Consider the following 24,429-nt stretch of genomic DNA (forward strand, 5'->3'; position numbering starts at 1 on the left):
TCTGACAACTTGATGTGCTCCCATTTTTATTCCTTCGAGACATCCACCTGACTCTTCAGCTCTCATAAACACCCATCAGAATGCTGAGTTGGCTCCAATTTCTTCACACTCTCTACACCAAATAACATAAAGACATTCCCTTGGCTGTATCGTGTCCTATATCTGTCTTCAAACATCACACGAGGGACACTTTTCATTATGCCATGACTGGTATTGTCCAGTATCCCCCCCCCCAAGCCACAGCATTTCTGCTACTTTGAGTCAGTTTCTTTCCTGCTGGGACATGATGCCCATTTACATTCACTTTGGCGTCTCCGTAGCCAGGTGGGAAGGAGCAGCAGTGCGTACCACACGCTTCTTGATTAGACCGGGGTTCGAGCCCGTCACCACCAAATATGGAGGATGCGGAAAGGTCAAGGAATGACCACCGCATATTCCGGAGCAATATGGCCTTAGTTGCTAATGCTCCTAAAAACCAAACAACAACAACATTCACTTTGAGAAAACTACACTAAGCTAATATATACCTAAATTCAATAATACATATTATGCTATCTAGTTTATGTTATACATTATGCCATACCATTATTATGTTCATAGAGTTTAAATCAGTCATAGCCTTACTAAAAATTTCTTAGCTAAAAACAAAAAAATATATGAAATATACATCTTTTTATAAATTGTTATTACTTACAGTATTTTCAATTTTAATTTCATGAACTTGGCACCCTTTGGCTTGGTGCACCATAAAAAGTAAGGCAACCAACCTTTATTACAAAATGTTTTGGGTTCAAAAATATGGAAGATACATTTTTTATATGAGAATATAATATTGTAAAAAATTTTAAAGAATTAATGAAACATAGTGATATATTACAAGATTTTCTTTTTCCTCTTTAGGTTCTCCAAGAACAGGGCTTAGGAAAATTTTGTGACCCTGAGTTTGTACGTGCTGCACAGCGAGAGTTGGCAGAAGCAATTAATCTAACTCCAGAAGAAATGGACAGAGCAGCACATAGAATACTGCAAGCTGAAAGGAGGAGGAGTATGCCTTATGTTCATTTGAGTCTTGGACAAGAAGATGATGTTTGTAGTGATAGTGAACTCTCTGGTGCTAAAGAATCAGAAGTGAATACAACAGACAATGTTGTTGTAGACCTAGAAAATTATAATTTAAAAAACAGTTCTGTGGAAGATATTTCATCTACAAGTAGAGGAATATTATCTGAAGAACAAGACTCAACAGATCAACAGATTGAAGATACAAAATTATAGCATCAGTTGAAACATTTAGTAATTCTTAATCTGTATGCATGATTTATAGAGTCATAGCTCCATTCATCAGGCCTGTGATTTTTGTGTGTCAGAAGAGAAGCCAAAGTCGGTAAAAGAAAAGTGTTATTTTGTGTATAGCATGAATAACACCTGAGAATATCCTACTTACTGCAAATGGGGAATGGATGAGGAGTTTATAGACTTTAACTTTGCAGGTATTAAAGTTATTATTATGGGATATGAATGATCCCAGGAAGTTGTATCAGTGCCTTCAGTCAGGAGGTCAAGAACAACCCAGGAGTGGCCTGGAAGTGTGGCAAGTAACACAGCTACTCAGGGAGTCAGGTATCCATGCCGCAGTCCTCCTAGACCAACTGTTGGCTCCATGATACCAAAAACTGAGCTTTTTTGTGTCATTCATAATTCTGAACTTTCAACTCTCGAGCTGTGTAAACATAACTTTTGCAAAGAGTTTGGCTTTTTCAGGCTACATTTGAGAACCCTGCCAATTAATTGAATGTGTCTCCGTACATTCATACAGACATCATTGCTTGCTATACACACACACACACACACACACACACATAGACACAATAAAATAAAAACAGCCTGTACGTTGCATAGCAGCTAGGCCATAAAAGCACCTTCCCATAAAAACAAATGCCTAAATTTGGCTTTTGCTTTGCTCAGTATTAAAAATCTTTATTCTTCTACAGCACTATAAATAGTTATGGAAAAGCATACAGTAAGTAGAAAGTTATTGGCAAAGGAATATAAAAGTACTTTGAAGAACAAATATTTTTAACTTGAAATGATAAGTTGGAGAGCTCATTTTAATTCTTTATTACTTATTCATACTTGTACTATATAATGAAAATAATTTAGATACATATACAGAATGGTTTCCTATGTTCAGGTGGTTTGAAATGCTTGTGACTACAGGAGGACTGCAGCAAATTGGGAGATTTGGCTTTAGCATGACTGTGATTTTAAAAATGCACCAGTTTTAAGGTGTATCAGAGAGAAAGTATTTTTTTGTTGTTTTTGCTTTGTTGCTATTTTATAGATACTAAAGTAGGTATGATAATTTCATGTTATTTAGACTTTTGACAATATTAACTTGATTTTTAGAAGACGTTTTTTCATATATACAAACAAAAATGCCAATCAATATGCACTTTTTTGGCACATCTTAAATAACAGATTATTTTTGTCATTTTTGCACACTCTGTAATAAAGTACTCACATTTACATCTACATAAATCATAATGATATAAATAGTCTTATCTCTTAACACTTTTAAAATGCTACTTTTCTATTATATCTCTATTCTTCCACATAGAGTTAATAATAATAATTTTATTACTTACTATTTTAAACTTCTACATTTCATAACAGTAGGCATCTTAAAAAATAAAAGAAAGAAGGAACGTGAAGTATTTATAAAACAGTCTGTGCTGTGAAATCCACTTCCATTTCATCCTATAAGTATGCAAGTTGAAAATATAAAAGTATATAAACTTGGTTTAAAAATCTTTGTAACATTTTAATGATGGATCTCATAATTGCATAATTATTTTTAATACTTACATAATTATGTGACCCATAATTTTTCTTCCTTTTTTTTTTTTCCAAAAAACATATATGATGTGTATATATATATATATATATAACACACACATGCAATAGTTTTGTTTTGTTTGTTTTTTTTTTTACTTTTAGTTCTATCCTCTCAATTTTACTACATATTTTATATTAAATAAATATGTATGCATATACATATGTATCTCTGCATATGTATTTCTTATATGCTGTATAACTTATTATTCTAATTTATATATTTACTTGTTTTATATGATGTTCTGTAGGAAATGCTTTTTATTTTTATGTTTTGGGTAATGGTTGTAGTGGATTTTGGTAGTGGAAAAATTTTTAAAAAAAATGTTTCTTCAGTATCATATAGAATTAACAATTGTGTGACATTAAACTAATTTATCTTTAAATAGAAAGAAATTAATACAGTTAGTTGAACTTACAGCATAATTTGATTTTCCTTGGCATTAGAGTGCAAACTATACTGTACATTGTTTTTATCATTTGATAAACTGCTAAAACTAATGGAACATGAAGTGTAGTATAATGCTTAAATTCTTGTATTAGGCCAGGAGTGTCTAATCCTTTCAGGCTATGGGGCCAAAACAGATAAACTGCCAAAGGTTGCAGGGCGCATGGATTATTGTGGGTTGTGGGCAGAAAGACCAGTTCCTTACCACTAATTGTGCATTTTTTTAAATAGAATTTAATTTTTGTTATCTACATTTTATTTACAGCTTTTTTTTTTTTTTTTTACATTTAATAATTGAATACAAAAGTACATCAATTATTAACTAATACTAATAACATTCCTATTATATGGTTATAATAATGCTAAGGAAGATACACAAAACATGAGAAAACAATATACAGTTGAACTTGGTTATAACAAGCATCAAGGGACTGACAAAATTTCCTTGTTATAACCATTACTTGCAATGAACACTTTTTATCAGTGATGAGTTAAATCTATCTCCTTTTTTTTTTCTAGATTCTCAATAACTTGATAAAAAGATAGATTCAAAAAACAAAAGAAATATTAGAGAAAAAAATAATATAAGCATATACCTACATATTATTTGTATTAATATGCTTGTATAAACTACAATACACTTAATACTAAACACAATTTATCTCTCTGTAATTAAAAACAATACTATTTAATAATAAACATGATTTCAATTAGTCTTCATTTATGAATCTTACAACAAGATTCATAAATGAATCTTGTTTTAAGATTCATAAGTTTGTTTTAAAGATTTCACTTTGATATTTCTTAAGTTTCCCCTTAAAACACTCAATGTGTTAAAAGTCTCATTACTTGCCTCAGTTCCTTCAAAAAAATTGACTAATGTGTTCATTGCACCTTGAGCTTGTGAGATTGTTAGCACTGATTTTGATTCACCTTCACTTGCCATCATCGTCGTTATCGTCTTTGTTGAGCACAGCATCTAGAATGACACTCTCTATAGGAAGACCACTAGTTAACAAATTGTCATCGACTCGTACAAATTCATTGATGTTATTACTAAAACCTACAGCGTTGTTACATAGCAACCATTCAGATAATGGTAATTTGTTTTCTTCGATTCCATCATCTTCATCTACAATTGAAATTTCATTTGAATTTAATTTCAATTTCTTGAAGCAATTTGATATGGTTGTCAAAATAACAACATTGTTTCACACATCATTCAATAAATTTATAGCATCCAATATCGATATAAACTCGGCAAGTTTCTGTTCTCTTTGACTGATCAGATGTAGAACTAGAAATCTTTTATAAAATCCTTTCAAACACCTACGTCCACTGGTTGTAAAATTGATGTCACATTAGGAGGCAGAAACACCAGCTTAATGTTGGACAAATTTTGAATCTGGGGATGTGCAGGACAGTTATCAGCTAACAATAAAATATTCCTCTTCTTTTTGAATAGCTCATTTTTCCAGTCATTTACGTATTGCCGAAAAATATCCGAAGTCATCTAAGCTTTCTTGTTTACAGTGTAATCCACAGGAAGTTTCCTTACGTTTTTGAAACACCGAGGTTTTAACAATTTTCCAATAACAAAGTTTTTTTTCTTTTTTGTAATTTCCTGACATATTTGTGCATATGAGAACCATCAAGCGAGCCTTTGATCTTTTTCCACCAACACATTTTTCCAATTTGCATTTAAATGTATTGTTAGGTTATAAAAATTATAAAATATAATTTTATATATATAAAATACAATTATAAAAAAAAGTCCTGTTTCGTCCGCATTGTAGATGTCTTCATCATTGAATTCTTTCCTGATTTTTGCCCAAACATGGTCAATCCATTCATTTGCCATTATTGGATCTGCAGATCGAGATTCTTCACTAATTTTTGCATAAACGATGTTATGTCGGTTTTTAAATTGATCCAGCCAACCATTGTTACATACAAAATCGTTGTGTCCAAATTGTTTAGCAAATTTTTTCGCTTAAGCCTTCAAGATCAGACCGTCTATTGAAAATCCAGCACTTTTTTGTATAGTAAACCATTAAAGCAATGCTTCATCAATGTTTGTAACCTCACACTTTCTAATTTTTTTTTTTTTTTCGGTTATGTTCTTTTCCAGTGCCGATATGTAAACATCTTTATTCTTCCACAATGTCGATACACTTGAAGAGGACAAAGAAAACTTTTTACACACTTCAACATTTTTTGCACCATGTTCTAACTCATGAATAATTTCGACTTTTTTGTGAATCAAGAGACACTTTCTTTTGTTAGTAGACATGTTTCCGAAGGAAGGGTTCGTTTCTAACTGATTTTACTTTAAAATGATAAAGTGATCTGCATACAAAGTTCTTAGAAGCCCAAAATGCATACAAAGTTCTTAGAAGTCCCGAAATGCATACAACATTCTTTGAAATCCCGTTTCCAAAATTCTTAGAAGTCCCGAAATGCATTTCTTTGAAATCACGTTTCCAAAATTCTTAGAAGTCCCGAAATAAAAAAAGTGAATACAAGGCAATACATGGTTCAGTGAATACAAGGCAATTTGTAAGTAGGGTAATGCAACAAGCGGAATTCCAATGCACTATTGTATAGCCCCCATCCCAGGAAGGACAAGGTCATAAACCGGCCACTAATCCAATGCAGGTGATCATAAATTGCCCTTTTCATTTTCGTCTATTCCAAGAATTGAGTTTTTCGACTACCTGAGAAATTAAGAATATTTACATAGTTAACAAAATTTGTTTGGTATATCTATGTAGTACAATTGTTATAAAAGTGAGCAATTGTATGGGAATATGCGTAAATTAAAATCATTATGACTTTTTGCTCGTTACAGCCATGATCTCGTTATTTCTGTGTTCGTTATAACTAAGTTCGACTGTATAAAAATTGAATATTATTAAAGACAAATATTTTCAAAAGTCAGTGTGAAACCATATTTGGTAACACATTAGTTTTAAACTCTGGGATACATAACACTTCACGGAGTGATACTATACTAGACTGTTGCATTTAGATTACTCAGAACTTTTCAACACACATGTCCAGATTTCCTGCTGCCCAATTACGGCAGTTTTGTTGATTAATAAAACCGTCAGTTTGAAACACAGCCTTGTCACTCCAGACAATGTTATCACACAGCTCTGGCCACTCCTAGTTCCACCCCAACATAATTTTTGAAAATTCTATCCTTCAATTACAGTCACAGGAAACAGTTGCTGAATGTAATGTGGCTTCCAAGGGTTGAAAGACAGTTCTTTCCTGAGCTCTTTGAGAACTTCTTAGTCACTGTAAAACCTGCCTATCGCTGACACAGCCTGTTATTAACTTCTGATGGCAATTTTTTTAATGTTTTTGCATCCAGTGTTGCATGGATTCCAGATTCGATCCTCCACCACCTCTGAACTCTTATAATGGACCTCCATACCTATGACTTTGGCCTTCTCTTGCACACTCAAAACTGGGGGCAGGATTCACCTGTAAAAGAAACTAACATCAATTTGCAAAATATCAAGGAACAATGAATCATTTAACACTGGTTTCAATAGTTAAAAAAAGTAAGAAGTGACAATAATTTGAAAATAGGGAGTCACTTATCAGGTGTGTGTGTTTGTTGTTGTTGTTTGTTATTTGGTTTTTAGGAGCATTAGCAACTAATACCATATTGCTCCGGGGATATGCGGTGGTCATTCCCTGATCTTTCCGCATCCTCCGTATTTGGTGGTCACGGGCTCGAACCCTGGTCTAATCAAGAAGCGTGTGCTACGCACTGCTGCTCCTGCCCACCTGGCTACGGAGGCGCCTGTGTGTGTGTGTGTGTGTGTGTGTGTGTGTGTGTGTGCGTGTGCGCGTGTGTGTTGAATAACAAGAAGATAGAAATTGGAAAAAATAACATAAAAATGGACAAGTAGTGTAGTGCAGTCAAAGGCAGCAAATGCTAAACTTATGCAGAGCATGGACAATAAAGTGAAAAAAAAAAAAAAAAAAAAAAAAAAAAAAGAGAGAGAGTGATAGAAGGGGGAATAAGAGATAAATAATTGCAAAATTGACAAAATAGGGCGTTGCCACCCAATTTACAAAACTGGCCTCTTGTCAGGTGTTAACGGCGAGGATTGCAAGCAAAATAATAACATATGTCTTCATTTCTAAAATGAAGACGCATTTTGCTATTTTATTTTTTATTTTTTTTTGCAATCCTGGCCATTGGCAACTGACAAGAGACCGGTTTGGAAAATTGTGTAGGAACATCCTTGTTTTGTCAATTTTGTAATTATTTATCTCTTATTATACATCTTTTTTTTTTTTTTTTTGTTGTTGTTGTTGGGATGTGTCAACTGCTCTAGGTGACAAAATTTTTTTGTTACCTGCTATCACTCTCTACTCCCTCTTTTTTTTTTTTTTTTTCCACTTTACACACACATTTTGGGGGCACCTCCATAGCCAGGTGGGCAGGAGCAGCAGTGAGTAGCACATGCTTCTTAGCACATTCCAGGGTTCGAGCCCGTGACCACCAAACACGGAGCATGCGGAAAGGTCGGGGAATGACCACTGCATATCCCCGGAGCAATATGGCTTTAGTTGCTAATGCTCCTAAAAAAACAAATAAAATAACACACATTTTGGTAGATAGCATTGATTTCTTTAGCGTGTTTTGCAGTGTCTATGAAGCAATGGTTAGATATATATAAATCAGCTCTATGACTGATTTGGTTAAAAAGTACTGGTGACATAAAAAAGCAGGCTCATAACTGCAGGTTAATAGTTTTCATAGATATTGAAACATCTTTTGATTTTATTAGTAATAGTAGTAGAATACAAAGATGAGGAGTTGAATCTTACATTACAGCTGCTCTTTGTGGGTCTTCATCAAAAGTTGAAGTGTGGTTATTTTGATAATTATAAACTCTTATTTTAGCTCAGGAAACAATTATATTGAGTTGTAAGTGTGTGTGTGTGTGTGGACCATAAAAGAATACCCATGTTTTAAAGTGCTTGTCTATTAAGTAATTATACTACAGTGGTGATTGTTGCTACAAAATGTCAAGAAAGTCTGAAAGTTTCTTTTTTTTATTCAACAAAACTTCAATATGGGCACCATTTGTTGTTCAGGAAATATCTCTGCAATATTAAACTTCATTCCTTATACTCAGCCCAGCATGTGTGGTGTAACAGTTGCAGTGGTGTCGGTGATTTTTTCCTTTAGTTATTGCAAATCATGGATTTTTACAGAATAAACAATGTTTTTGATGCATTCCCACCAAAAAGCCTTGGGAGAGCAGAAGATCACTCTCTCTCTTCCAATCCAGTTATTTGGAAATTTGTAATTTAAGACTGTTTGGACATAACAGTATTACTAAAATGTAATGGGGTGCATCTTTTTGGGAAAGTAAACTGGCATTCCAAGTTCATACATCTGCAGAAAGATGTAGTTGTCCAAATAACTCAGGCCAGTTATTAGTTTTTTGGCAAAAAAGAAAGGTCAAATAGTTGGCATTAACCTTTGAAGTATTGTGCACATGTTCCATTAAACATGAAGATTTTCAGAACCTTAAATGCAGTAGTACAGAATTTTGGCACCAGTCAGGTAAAATGTGGCTTCATCAGAAAACGAAATCCAATTCAAGAAATTAAGATTGTTGTAAATTTTTTTTGAGAAACAGAGTTACACATTCACTGTTACCCACTGTTATAAATGATTCCAGAACAAGGGGCCATAAATTAAAATTATGGGGGAAGAGGTTTAGACTGGACTGTAGGAAGTTTTCTTTAAGCCACCAAGTTATTCAAAGGTCAGCTGAATAGACACCTATATGAGGAGGGAGTCAAATAGATATATAAAATAGGTTCTTTTATTATTTTTAATATTTTTTTTAATTTAATAAAATTAATTTTTAATAAAAATTAAATTTAATTTTTTAATATAAAGTTGTGCTGCATGAGCACAACTTCCACCACATAGCTATACTATTTCATTCATTGAGGAATCAGCTAGTTTAATTTCATGTTTCAGTTGTTTGTAAGTATGAAGGTTTAATCATTTTCATAACACTTTTTGGAAAATAAAGTTTATTACTGTTGAGTGCCAAGCTATGATGCACAATTGATTTCTGGGGCTTTCATTCAGGTGTCTGGGTACTTTCAGCAATATAGTGTGTGTGTGTGTGTGTGTGTATATATATATATATATATATATATATATATATATACTGAAAATGAACATTTAATGCTGGTAAAAGCAAGTTTTGGCATTTGAGGAAGTAATTATCTGATTTGTTCAGCTAATTTCTCTGCCACTCGCACATAGTCTATCTGGTAAGTTTCTCTTCTCAAAACTGCCATTGGCGTAATAATTTTCTCTAAATTAGTAATACCAATCACAAACAGCTTTGTGGTTGGGAGTATCCCTTTTGAAGTGTTTAATGTAATTAAAAGATTGTTAAACTTAACATTGCAATTATATTTCTAATTCTAAAATGATGCAACTTTACACAGCTTCATATTAAGGAAAGACAGTTGTAGACTGGGTGTAAGAAAATTTGCTTGTAGTCATAAGTTTGCCATCTTTTGGAAAGGTATATCACCTAGTCTTGTAGAAGTGGAGATCTTATATAGATATAAGGATTTGGATGTAATACACATGGGTTGAAATATTGGCAAAACTCAAAAAATGTCGTTTGGTAACATCAAAAATCAGTCCAAGCTAAAATTGTCAGATAATTTTACAGTTGAATGGGATAAGTGCCAGCTTTGAAATTGGGTAAACCAGCATCTAAATTATTTTAAGAACCATCACTAAAAATATTTTTCATTCCATCTACAAAAAACTCCTTGCATTTAATTAAAATTATATACTCCTTTTGACTTGTATCAGTTTTGCTGCATTTGCTAGATGATAATTTTGATTTATTACAATTAGTTTGTTCGGGAAAAGGACACAGGTATTTTTCTTCCAGTTGATTTAATTTAAATAAAAGTGTAAAGAAATGAACACAATGCTTTATTTAAACAACAGAATATGAATATTACAAAATATCAATTGTTGATAATATACTACACAAAAATTTCAATCATTGAAAAATCAAAGGGAGTTATAAAGACTGGCATGGCATTTAGAAATGTGATTAGTTTGCAGCAAACTTATGAGGTTTTGATACTTGTATTTTGAAATTGGGATTGAAGCCATATAAATATTTTTCAATTTGATATCCTTTCCAAAGTGGTCCAAATGTTTTCTCATTCTTGTTTCCTTTATGATAATATTTACTTCATTGTAATAATTTTGTTTATATGTGGTTTTGAAATAAAACTTGTTTGGTTGCTTCTTTTCAATCCAGACAATTGCAATATCATTGAATTTGAATGTCTCTCCACTTGTGTCCTTTATTAAAATTTCCTTGTAACCGTTCTTTTAAATCAAAGAAATCTCCTTGGCTGAACTCAAAGACATTGTATGGTTTGCCCATTTTCTTATCTGTCCTTACCAAGCTTGTATACTGCAAGGGTATGCAATGTAATCATTTTGTTTATATGAGGTTTTGAAATAAAACTTTGAAAAAATTGAATATTAAATATTAATTTAACAATCATATATTTAATATTCATGATGGTTGATTTGAAAAGTGCATTTAATATATAAATAAGAAAATTAAGGGATAGTGACAACCAACAGTTTTCATGTAACTAGTATTACTTATTGAGAAAATTAAAATTATCTTAAATGTTGACCCAGATTTCAGTGAGTGCTTGATATTTTTTTCTATTTGTTCCAGTGTCCCCCCCCCCAATAACTATTTGACACTTTTCTCTCGCGTGGTATTAAACTTGTGCCATTATTACAGACTTGAAAGATAGATTTATTACCATAGATAGATTTAACTCAAAAATCATATTTTTTGCAATGTGTCAGTACTGAAGCCTACATGCAATATGCTTATCCAACTCCTCCTTAAATATAAGTAAATTATGAAACTAGATTTTTTATTTTATAGCAGATTCTACATGTTTTCCTTCCCAACATCATTCTGCCCTTTTTTACTCTTTATTTAATCGTTTAACGATTAAATTGAATATTAAATATTAATTTAACAATCATATTCATGACTTCTGAAAGGTACATTTATTATATAAATAAAGGAAAATTTAAAGGAATAGTGACAACCAACAGTTTTCATGTAACCAGTATTACTTATTGAGAAAATTAAAATTATCATAAATATTCACTCTTATGCTCATTACCAGCTTCTGAAAGTTGGGTAGAAAACATATACAGGGTTTTGTATTTAATGATTACTATCCTAGGAAATACATTTGATGCCATTTTATTTTTTAAAGATCACATCAGTGAAATGTGGCCATTATTTCTCACACATTGTTTCAGTCTACCTCAAGGATTTCTCACCACTTTCTCACCTTAGATCATTTCTCCTGGAATTGCTGCAACTTCATCCCTTATTTTTTGTTTTAATTATTCAATGTTTATGGTTCTAGTGACATACACTTTACTCTTAAATTAGCCCCACAGGTAGTAGTCACAAGCAATTCAATTCAGAGAACATGCCGGCCACATCACTATTCCGTGAAACATTTGGAACGTTTTGTGCAACACACTCATTGTTATCCTCATCATATGAGCGGTCGCCCCTTCTTGCTGGAATCATACAGTGCTAAGATCAATTCCATGTCAATGCAATTCTGGCTACATGAAATTTCTTAGCATTTCCATGTAGCAAGCTGATGTAACTATAACAGTAACACCTTCACTGTCTTCAAAGAAGTAAGGTCCTATGATTCCAAACAATACAACCTCCACTCCAGACAGCAACTCTCTCACTGTAAAGAGGGCATTGATGGAACTGTCTTGGATTTTTAGCTGCCCAATATTGAAAATTCTGTTTGTTGATGCAATCTGACAATTCAAAATGTGCATCGTCTGTCATAAACAGAACCTTCTCGACATCTTCCTCAGTCATAATCTGGAGGAATTGCTTGGAAAAATTGGAGCAAGTAGCCAAGTCCCTATCAGTTAACTCTTGAATGAACACCATTTTGCATGATGAAAATTGAATTGAAATCCTTATGCAAAATTCTGCACAAGCTTCACACAGAAATTCTTGGGGTAGCAGCTTGCCTCCTGGCCAAATTGTATGGACTCTGAAGGAGCTCATCTCACATCTTCAACATTCTTCAGAATTTATACACTTTGCACAACACCCAGGGGTTTCTTATTCACTACAGAAGCACTTTGCTGAAAGTTCTGTACCCATACCTTTATCATGTTACAGCTGAGAACTGAGCCATGATGAGGGATATTGAAGTGAGTGGGAAATATCCACTGCATTGTGATAACAGGGTCACCAGTCTTGAAATACATTTCAATAACAAAAGCATGTTTTGCAATCCATTTCTCCATTGCTAATGAAATGGCATGAGACAACCTATCCGCTGACATAAGCCCCACTACTCCACCTGGCTTTGTTGCTACAACAATATGATTTGAAATTTGTCAGGTTTCTCTACCTATCCTGTATTATTCTTAAAATGCCATTTAAAATTTTGTTTTATTTTTATTAATGCTTATAGTATTATTGGCCAGAAAAAAATTGCATTAGTTACATTCATGACATCACACAACATGGTTACTACACTGCTGGAGCTGTGGATAGGGAAGCAATTTCACTTCCTTTCATGGTCATCTCCCACTCTGTCCCTCCCCTCCCATATTGGATAAATAAACCTAATACGGGCCATGTGTCTTTTGTCTATACAGGTCTGTTCGTAAGCCAATTTGTATGTTGTGTGAGAGGAAAACCCGAAATAACTTAAAGAATAAAACCTTGCACCTGAGATTGGCTAACTACATTCCCGATTGAAAAGTGCTAAAGAATTCCGGCATTGCAGATGGGAATCAAACGTAGACTTCTCGAAATGAGTGACAGATGCCAATGTATTTCATATTATTTTCATACATGACTATATTATAATTCTAAGGGTTACAATTCTAAGGGTATGATATTTATCACAAGCAATTGCTTACATTATGAAATTTTAAAAAATAAATATTATTAAGTTACAGAGAAATGTGAAATAAAATACAACTTTTTTTTTCCCCTACTATAGCTTTATATGATTATACTTCCAGTTCCAAGTTTTAATAATTTTATCATGTGATAAAAGCAATTTGCAATAAATTATTTTTTATCAGAAATAAAAAAAAGTATACATATATGAATTATTATGATACTGTAGCATTTTTTAGAGATATTATCATTAAATACTCAGATTTCCACAAAATTTGAAATATTTATGAAAAAGTGACCCCAGATGAAGGACCTTAAATTACAATTTTTGTTAAAATCATTAGGCCAAAAAATAATATAATGGCAATGATTAAATGAAGCTTAAAGTAATCCTATAGTGTTAGATTTTACCTTAATACATTCATATAATTCAGTTACAAGGCATTAAATCACATAAATGATATCTGTTAATATAGTGAGTGATCATATAATTTTTATAATATGAAATATTCTAACATATTTATATTCTGCTTATAAATTCTTGGTCAGATTAACTTATCAAGGAGGAAAATTTTGATAAAAGGATACATTTGTGTTATATTTGCAGACTTCATTTATGTGATCTAGACCTCTCACCCATCCCATTATCCTCTATTGTTCCAAAGCCAATTTCACTGTCTACCATTTCATTGTCATTATGTGGAATTGTATGTCAGCAGCTGCCATATTTCATCAGTTATGCTGCTGATTAGATAGAAAACTTGCACTTTGACAGAGAGAGAGAGAGAGAGAGAGAGAGAGAGAGAGAGAGAGAGAGAGAGAGAGAGAATAATAGTTGGATGCATTTCAATACATTTTTAATATTCTCACATAAAACAAATATACATATATGTAATATATACATAGACACTAACACACCTCATATTTGCCTACTGTTATGTATAAAAGAAATTTTTATAAATGAAGAAATTTGCTTAAATCAGTGCAGATTTCTATGTTGTTGGATGCTGAAGAGAACAATCAATTTATCTTTGTATTTGACCTGAAACATATACTATCATTTGACTTTTAATGCAAATATCATTATTTATTTCAAACTTATTTATCATGTGATGTGCCTGATTGTTTTGCTATTTCCTTTTGATTTTTGATAATTTTTTAAGAAAAAAAATGTTAAGCTTCTATGAACACATTTATTTTACTTTTATTTAAGAAGCACTGTGGAACGAATTTGTTATGGGAAGTCAACAGATAATATTGACTCTGTTCTTTCCAAAATGTTTTTCACAGAATGACACTGTTGTCCAAATTCTTACATTTTTACTACTTCTTTCATCAGAGATACTATTGTATAATAAACTTGTAAAATATATATATATATATATTATATATATATATATATATATATATATATATATATATATATATATATATATATATGTATATATATCACTTTTTGCAGAAATTTTTTGTTATATGATGTGCAATAAACATCTTACAATTCTTAATTGCCTTGTTACTTTTTTCCTTATTAATACTCTATCATGGAAACCATTTCACAGCCCACTGATCCTACCTCTCTATATTTGGTGCACCTGAAGGCCCTGTAGATAATGCATTGTATGAATAGTTTTATAAAGATCATCACTTTTGCCATGATAAATTTTTGCAGTGAGGAACTTTCAGTTTTCCAATACACTTCTGCTTTATACTCACATTCTTTGTAAATTTTCTTTTCATCAGAGTTGTTATCATAAAGTAAACTTCTATAAGGTTTCATTGAATGCATTCATTCATGTGAGTATTCAATACATATTCATGTATTTAGGCTGGGGGGGGAGTTAAGAACATTGTGCTTTTTTATTTTTATTTTGCATTTATATAAATTAGTGCAAAATAAATTTTTATAACAAATCTACATCATTTTTTTTAATAAAACATTTTTATAATAAACACAATTTTCTGGTAACACTCTTTAAGTTAAAACAAAAGAAAACATCTAGACATCATGCAACTCAAAATTTAGATGACTGTATATTTGCATGAAAATGCTGTACCTTTCCTTTTTGCCAACCGGTAGCATCAGAAAGATGTTATTAAGTTTAATAGTTATCCACGATGGTATGAAGTGTCCGGGTTTGGCAACATGAGTGCTTGGTTTATGGTTAGAGCAAGATATTATTTTCTCAAGCGCAACTTGTGTTCATAATGGATACACATATTTTGTAACTCATATATACAGGTTGCCAAAGAGTTCAACAGAAAATATTCAGACCTTGCAATTCCTCATAGCAAGACTGGTACCGTTATTAGCATTAGCAAGGGCATATGATGCAAGAAAGCAAGCTTATATAGCATCAGCCAAAAAAAACCCCTTATTTCACCCATCCCCTCGCTCCAAATGTTTGTCAAGTTCTGCCTTGAATCTATTTAAGCTATCAACTTCTACAACACGACAGATGGAAGTTTGTTTCAGCAATCAACCACCCGCTTGAAATTCAGCTTCAATTTCATTAACATGAAATTGAAGCTGTTTGCAACAAGAAGCAGAGTGGAAGATCATCCATTTTGTCTAACACCAAAGTGTATGAAGTCATGAGAAAGTTGTAGAGATATCATCCAAAAGTTGCAGGAAAACTTGGAGTACAATCAGGATTATCACAGAAGTGCACAAGGCTGGGAGACAGTTACACCTCCATCCATATTGTATTCACTGGGGATGAAGAAGCCAGATAAAGAAAAATGCATACTCTATATGTGCTTTAAGTCACTTGTTGATAATGATGGAATAGAGAAATTTAGTACAATTTCCCCTGCTGATGAAGCTTGGTTCCATCTCAGTGGTTATGTGAATAGCTGAAATTCTAGGGTTTGGTCCATTAGAAACCTGTGTGCATTCCACGAAAAGCCCTTACACTATCAAAAAATCAGAGTATGGTGTGTTATGTCACATTATCACATAAGGGTAATGTGACAAAATCCTGTTTTCCTCGAAATTATAGTAAATGATGCTGAGATAACATCACACAGTTCATTTCACTCCTTGAGATAGATGAACACAATAGTTTGTTCTAGCCAGATGGTGCAACATGCTGTAAATCTGCTTAAACCATGTCTTTCTTGCAAGAGTTCTTTGGTGATCATCTAATTTCCAAAGGACTCTGATCCCAAAATAACCACATTTGTCATCTTTGAATTTTCTATCTGAAAGGAGTAATTAACAAGAATAACCCACATACATTGAATGAGCTGAAGACCATTATGGAAATTGTGATTGAAAACTAGTTTTTCAATGTTGCATAAAGTGACCTCAAAGACGGAGAAAATTAATATGTGCATGTGTTCTTGAAAAAGAATGCATGCACATATTCATTCAATGCTATACATTATAATTGCATTCACTTTATTGTGTCTTTAATAAGGTAAGATAAGGTAACAAATTAGTGTACTTAGTGTATAGCATAATTACAGTAGGTAACATATGGTACTAAGTAAAATAAAGTTAGTTAATCTGAGCTGCATGATGTCGTCATACTCTGTATAAATCAAAAGTGTGTCTGCCAGGTTCTCATCTAGTCAGGAACCACAAAATCACAATGAAAGAAAAAGTCAAAGATCATAGCATTGTAATAACTCCTGAAGTTACTACAATGCTAATGAAGTTGAGAGAGCAGTGACCCTATGTTAGAAAAAAAAAAAAGCAATGAGGGAGAGTACCACCATATTGAGAGCTGAAGAGCCAAAGAATGAAAGTTAGGAAGCTAACCTTTAACCTCTTCCCCCTCCCTATTGTTAGTCTCAATTAGAGTGAAAATAACTCTCACAAACAGATATTGAGAAAACTGAATAAAATTCTCCACTGCAGTTTAGGCATTTGTTCCATCTATACAACAGGCTTTTTACATCCAGCTCATAAATTGCCATTCATGCAATCATTCTTGGCTTCTTTCACTTCATCAACCATTTGGAATTGGCATAATGTAGGTCACCTTTCAGTCTTCCAAAAACATGAATGTGAGAGTTTGTGAGAGTTATTTTCACTCTAATTGAGACTAACAATAGGGAGGGGGAAGAGGTTACACCAATGACTGATTTTCAACACCCTCACCACATCATCTGTAGTTATATACCAATCAGCCCCAAGTGCCAAGCAGTTTTCTCTCAGCAACATATAAAGTGCTCTTTCCAAGTGATATAGTTTTATTTCTTTTCTAGTGGCATTTTCTTTTTTGTTTACCTCAAGTGGTTCTGTCCTTCCATAATTGATGCCGCCAACTCTGACCAATTATAACCTTATAAAAATAAATGAAATAAAATTACAAATAAAATAGATAAGTAAAATCGACTGTAAAGTATAGATTAAAATCGTTAAACCTGTACTACTATAAAACTGAAGCTTTCGGCAGCATCTGCTGCTTTCCTCAACATAAGTAGTGCTACATCAACAATTCATTATAAAGCACTAAGCCTTCCCAGCAGACCCAGGATGTACTATGGTACCTGCGCATACTCCGTTTCCCATATGTTAGCACTGCAAGTAGCACAGGGCTGTATGACCTTAAAATGTTCGTCCCTGTCCAGGATAACGGTCTCAAACATTACATTAATCCTACAGCCCTTATCCCTATTCAAGCTAAAATCACCCAAGGAACAAATCTAGTAAAGTTTCTTTCTTTACTATAGATTAGTAAATTGTGTCTAATTGAAGACTTTAAATAAGGAAATGACTTCTATTTCAAGAAAGAGTGCTAATTCAGAGCATTGTCACTTGATCACAGAATTACTTGGCACCTGGGGCCTTTGTTCCCAGGAAAGCTGCCTTGGAACTCACCAAGCTGACACCATGCTCATCTGAGATCTTCATGGAGTGTGGTATGCAAGGGGTCCAACAGAAATGATTGTAACTGTTGCTGTTTCATCAAGTGTTAATCTTTTGTCACCCAAAACCATTTCCTCAATCCAGTGAATGTTGACCTTGGAATGACTGGTTCAACGTCTTGGTTCCTGTCCTTCATGAAACTTACACACCAGCTATGAACATTTTTCACATCCATAAGGTCTACAGATTAAACTTCTCGCATTTCCTGATGGATTTCAAATGGACTTTACCCAGCGAGATGCAAAAATCGGACAGCGACAAGTTGTTCTTGTTGGATGCCATTTTAAGTATTATAAACCATTGTATACTTAGTGTGCTGCCATCTTCTGAAACAATTCAGAATAATAGATTAAAAGCAGTTCTGCATGAGTACTCTGATTATTTTGTCAGAAATAAATTTGGAGAGCTTATAATTTGCACCTCGTTGATGTTTTCCATCATCATACGAGGAATTGCATTTTGTAAAAGGAAGATGAATCTGTCTGCTTTTTATGAGTGAATTGTTTATAATGATCAAGTTTTGATTTTTCTTTTCTCTGAAAAGTGATGTGCCCTGAGTCATTGCTATCTTCTATATTATCATCTGCACATAATTCAAACAGTTCTTCTTGACTGGTCTTATCATCTGTATCCATGTTTGTTGAATGTGATTGCTTCACCTCAACAGGATCTGATTTTTGCAATTTTTCTGCGCTTGACATTGTGGAGCACCATGTGATGGAATTGAATTGCGAGTGGTGTATTATTGCTTTGGTCTACTAAGTTTGGTTTAGACTGATACTGGACCAAGAGTATGGTGATCGTGCCCAGCCTGAGAATGATGTGTCTGGAGAGATGGACACTTCTTGGTGACATCTTACTGATTGGTGACTGTGGTTAGCAGAAATATGTGTGCATTTTGCCATACTTAACCTGTTTTCCTGCTTATTGGTAAGAAACTTTTATTTCAATTTTATATATTTTTGTATTTTTTTCCCTAGCTTCCAAAGTTCATAATCTTATCTGAGAGAAATGGCCAAATACGGCAGTTTAAGTAACATGCTTTAACTGAAGCCTTTAGGTTTGGTGTACTGAAAGTTTATGTTCCAGGTAAGGACTAAGCTTCCATTTTTTCTGATCATGATTCTTTTGGCTTGAATGAAATTTTTATCTTTTAGCACCTGGACTATTTCTTCTTCTGAAATGCTTAATAGATCCCATTCAGGGATCACTCCCTTGGAAGAATTCAGTGTAGTACGTGGGGTGGCTTGAATTGAAATTGCACTTAAAGAAGCTTGTTTGTTTGTTATTTGGTTTTTAGGAGCATTAGCAGCTAAGGCCATATTGCTCCAGGGGGATATGCGATGGTCATTCCCTGACCTTTCCGCATCCTCTATATTTGGTGGGAAATGGGCTCAAACACCGGTCTAATCAAGAAGCGTGTGCTATGCACTGCTGCTCCTGCCCACCTGGCTATGGAGGCGCCACTCAAAGAAGCGAGCCATAATAGTAGCTCAGAGTGTCTTGAGTGAAAGATCTCTATAAATAAATTTTCTGATTGGAGATATTTCACCATTTTCAGTGAATCTGCTGCATTTTCAAGGCATCTCTGAATGAAAGAAAGGTGAGAGCTTGCATACAGGTTGTGCTGACAGTGAATGCAATATCATGAATGCAGGAGATTCCTGCCTTTTTCAGTCTTTTCGACAGAAAGAAGTCACGATCAAGTTCTTAATTGTTAGTCACTGTGTTGAGAGCTGCTCTTTGGCTCTAAATGTGGAAATTCATTGGTGTCCATTTCTGCTTCTTTTAGCTCTAAGGGTTGGTTTTTTCCCTCCACATTACTCAGCGGAGCAGGAACAGCACCGCCAGTGAGCAAGTGGTTGTTGAAGTTAGTAAACTAAAAAAAGAAAGGTGGATTTCCCTTTTTGGGTTGTTACTTTAAACTTTGTAAGGACAGAACCACTAAAATGGCCTCTGTGATCAGGAAATCTATCCATAATTGATGTCACCAACTCTGACCAGTTATAACTTTATAAAAATAAATGAAATAAAATTACAAATAAAATAAAATAAATAAGTAAAATCGACTGTAAAGTATAGATTAAAATCGTTAAACCTGTACTAATATAAAACTGGAGCTTTCAGCAGCATCTGCTGGTAGGAAGCAAGTAGTGCTGCATCAACAATTCATTATAAAGCACTAAGCCTTCCCAGCAGACCCAGGATGTAATAAATAAATAAATAAATTTTCTGTTTATACTCAGGGATGACCAAATGGTCAGAGGAGTTCACAAGATATACCGAATACAAGAAACAGCACTGTATTTAGCAGTCACGGGCTTGAACCCCGGTCACTCAAGGCACGTGTACTTATGCACCCGCGCGCCTAACCACTAGGCTACGGCGGCATGGTACCTGCGCATATTCCGTTTCTCATATGTTAGCACCAGAAGTGGCACAAGGCTGTACGCCCTTAAAATTTTCATCCCTATCCAGGATAATGGTTTCAAACATTACATTAATCCTACAACCCTTATCCCTATTCAAGCTAAAATCACCCAAGGAACAAATCCTTAGGCTCTCCAGCCACTTTCAGTTCCAGAAACCCTCTACCTTATCTGTAATTACAGCTCCTTCGGCTGTTATACCATGCCTGGTTTCTCAGGCATGTTCTGCCAAGGCCAACCCCGAGACATCAGCCAACCTAAGCGCCCTACTATGCTCCCCTAGTCTATTGCATAATCTGCGCTTAGTCTCACCTATGTAACATCCCCCACAATCTGGGCACTGAATTTTATAGACAACCCCACTGCTGTCAACTCTCACAACAGGAACTTTAACTGCCACCATCACCGCACGCAGCTTCCGACCCAGAAGCTGCACACAACGTAATTGGTATGACAGTAAAATGAGGGCTGTTGGCTGCGACATGCCCGAATAGTAGGGAATGTATGCGGTGGAGCCAGGTACCCCCTCATCCCTCCAAGTACCATGTCCACAACAACTTACAATCATGTTCCGGGGATATCCACATCTCATAAGGTTGGCCATGACCCGCTTGATTTTTTCCTCCCTATCCTCCAAGGAAGAGCATTGCAACCAAGCCCTGCTCATTAAAGCCCTAACCACACTCTTCTTATGACCTCCAGTCTGGGCAGAACCAAAATGAGTATACTGGGCCTGACACATCTCCTTCCTAAATACTCTTGTTTTTAATTGTTGGCCCACCCTATAAACCCAAACATCCAAAAATGGCAGAGTGCCCTCCCACTCGACCTCGGAGGTGAACTTTATAAAGGGGTAGCCACTATTAAGCCAACTGAGAACCTCTCAGTTGGCTTAATATGTCTCCGACGTAGTATAGCAAATGTATTGTCCACATACCTCTTCCACGCCCGCAGGAGTAGTGAACCAGAGGAACTCAATATCCTATCCTCAAATTCTTACATTGTTAAATTAGCAATGACTGCGCTAATAGGTGAACCCATAGCCACACCTATGGGTGACTTCTTTCTGTCGAAGAGACTGAAAAATGCAGGAATCTTCTGCATTCCTGACATCGCATTCACTGTCAGCGCAACCTGTGAGCAAGCTCTCACCTTTCATTCATTCAGAGATGCTTTGAAAATGCAGCAGGTTTACTGAAAATGGTGAAATATCTCCAATCAGAAGATTTATTTATAGAGACCTTTCACTCAAGACGCTCTGAGCTACTATTATGGCTCACTTCTTTAAGTGGAATTCCAATTCAAGCCACTCCACATACTACACTGAATTCTTCCAAGGAAGTGATCCCTGAATGGGATCTATTAAGCATTTCTGAAGAAGAAATAGTTCAGAAGCTAAAAGATAAAAATTTCATTCAAGCAAAAAGAATCATGGTCAGAAAAAATGGAAGCTTAGTCTTTACCTGGAACATAAACTATCAGTACACCAAACCTAAAGGCTTCAGTCAAAGCATGTTACTTAAACTGCCATATTTGGCCATTTCTCTCAGATAAGATTATGAACTTTGGAAGGGTTGGAACTGTTGAAAAAAAGCCGTGAATTAGGGTTGAATTTGAAAGTGTCTGCAATTCTGCCCAGACATGAAAGGAGGCAGTATATGATAAGAGCCCTGTCGATCAATTCGGCCCTGGAAAGATTGTGCAAGGCTCAAGGGGTAGAATTTTTTTCAGCCTGGTCTGTGCTTGTTAACAGGAGAGACTGCTTCTACAGGGATGGGATACACTTAAATAGAAAGGGTGCAAGAATGTTTGCTGATGCTATCGAGGCAGTGTTGGGTGGGTCAGAAAACTGCTAGATTGGGGGGATACAAGGACTAATGGATTAACAGTAGCCACTGGCAGAGGTGAAAGTGATTCTTGCACTGCTTCTATTGGAATGAGCAGCAGCCTGGAAAATAAGATGCAGGATATTTCAGAGACTGCTGGGAGTCATTGGGGTACAAGTAAACACATGGGTTGTGTTAGGGTAGCTAAGAAAAAGAACAGGTGGCATGTATATTGCGTGTACACTAATGCTAGGAGTTTGGTAAATAAATTTGATGAATTTGAGGTATTGCTCAAAGCATCAAAGGCGGATATTGTTGGGATATCAGAGACGTAGTGTCACACAGATATAAGTAATGCAGAACTGGAATTTGGGGAGTACAACGTCTACAGGAAGGATAGACAGGATAGGAAGGGAGGAGGGGTTATGCTATTAGTTAAGAAACACATAAAATCCAAGGAAGTGAAGCCAGTCAACATCGCTGGACAGTGCAGTGTCGAGTCAGTTTTTTGTGTGACATAAGCATTGGGAGATCAAAATTAAGAGTAGGAGTGTGCTATAGGCTTAATGACTCTGATGAGTATAATAAGAAACTGTACAGGGAAATAGAGTGGGCCAGTAAATCAGAGAGTCTTATAATGGGGGATTTTAATTTCCCAGATATTAACTGGAATCTGTGGGTTGGTCACTCACATACTAGCAAGACTTTTGTGGATTTATTGGATGATTGTTTTCTAAATCAGCATGTTCGGGAGGCAACTAGAGGGAGCAATACTCTTTATTTGATTATCCGTAGTGATTCTTCATGCATTAAGAATCTGTAGATACAGGAACCACTAGGTGGCAGTGATCACAGTGTGCTGAAGTGGGATTTACTCAAGGAGGTAACTACCATCAAGGGTAAAGGGAAGGGTTATTGCTTTCGTAAAGGCGACTACAATGGACTGAGACAGTACAAATATTTAAATTCTATACAGTGGGACCAACTGATGATGTTACCAACAGCAAACTCAAAATGGGAAGCATTTAAAGAACTCATCTTGGAAGCTATTAGGCTTTACATACCAGCTAAGAAATATTGTTCAAGGTTCAGGCCTAAATGGATGTCAGATCAAATAATGAGACATATGGCAGAGAAGAAAAATGCATGGGATAGTATAAGTTGATAGTATGTTATTGTTATTTGGTTTTTAGGAGCATTAGCAACTAAGGCCATATTGCTCCGGGATATGCGGTGGTCATTCCCTGACCTTTCCGCATTCTCCGTATTTGGTGGTGACGGGCTCGAACCCCGGTCTAATCAAGAAGCGTGTGCTATGCACTGCTGCTCCTTCCCACCTGGCTACGGAGGCGCCGCGGTTGATAGTATAAGTATACCTATGATAGTATAAGTTGATCTGTAGTAGTAGTAGTGGCATGTGATGCAAGAACGCAAATGTATGAGCTTATGCAGCATCAGCCAAAAAAAAAAAAAAAAAATCACACCATTCCCTCCAAATGCCTGTCCAGTTCCTCCTTAAATTTATTCAACCTATCAACTTCCACAACGACAGATGGAAGTTTGTTCCAGCAATTAACCACCCAATGACTAAAGGCAAATTTCCGCACATCTATTCTACCTCTGTCCTTTCGTAATTTGAATTTATGCCCCCTTAGGTTCGTAATCTCAACAAGTGGAAGGATCCCATCAGAATTTAGCGTGCTGAACCCATTCAAGGCCTTATACACCTCAATCAGATCACCCGCAGGTGCCTAGTCTCCAGCCACTGCAATTTGCAGAACTTAAGCCTCTCTTGATAAGAGGATCCCTTCATTCCCCTCACCAATCTTGTTTCCCTTCTCTGTACACGCTCAAATAAATCTACATCCTTCCAAAAATGAGGCCTCCAGACCTGTACGCAGTACTCAAGGCATGGCCTAACCAT

The 24,429-nt window shown here is 35.0% G+C and overlaps 1 protein-coding gene across 1 annotated transcript in view; it reads left to right on the forward strand.

Moving 5' to 3' along the window:
• Positions 1–1,275, forward strand: part of LOC150076513 (muscle calcium channel subunit alpha-1-like) — a 1,171,392-nt gene extending 1,170,117 nt beyond the window's left edge. Inside the window, exon 44 of the mRNA XM_090387375.1 lies at positions 901–1,275. Coding sequence (XP_090243501.1) covers positions 901–1,275 — 375 coding nt within the window. The remainder of the gene's footprint in view (positions 1–900) is intronic.
• The last annotated feature ends 23,154 nt before the right edge of the window (positions 1,276–24,429 follow it).

The sequence above is a fragment of the Mastigoproctus giganteus genome, chromosome 13 (genome assembly GCF_048544385.1).
Source record: "Mastigoproctus giganteus isolate SK-2022 chromosome 13, ASM4854438v1, whole genome shotgun sequence".
NCBI classification, from domain to species: domain Eukaryota; kingdom Metazoa; phylum Arthropoda; class Arachnida; order Uropygi; family Thelyphonidae; genus Mastigoproctus; species Mastigoproctus giganteus.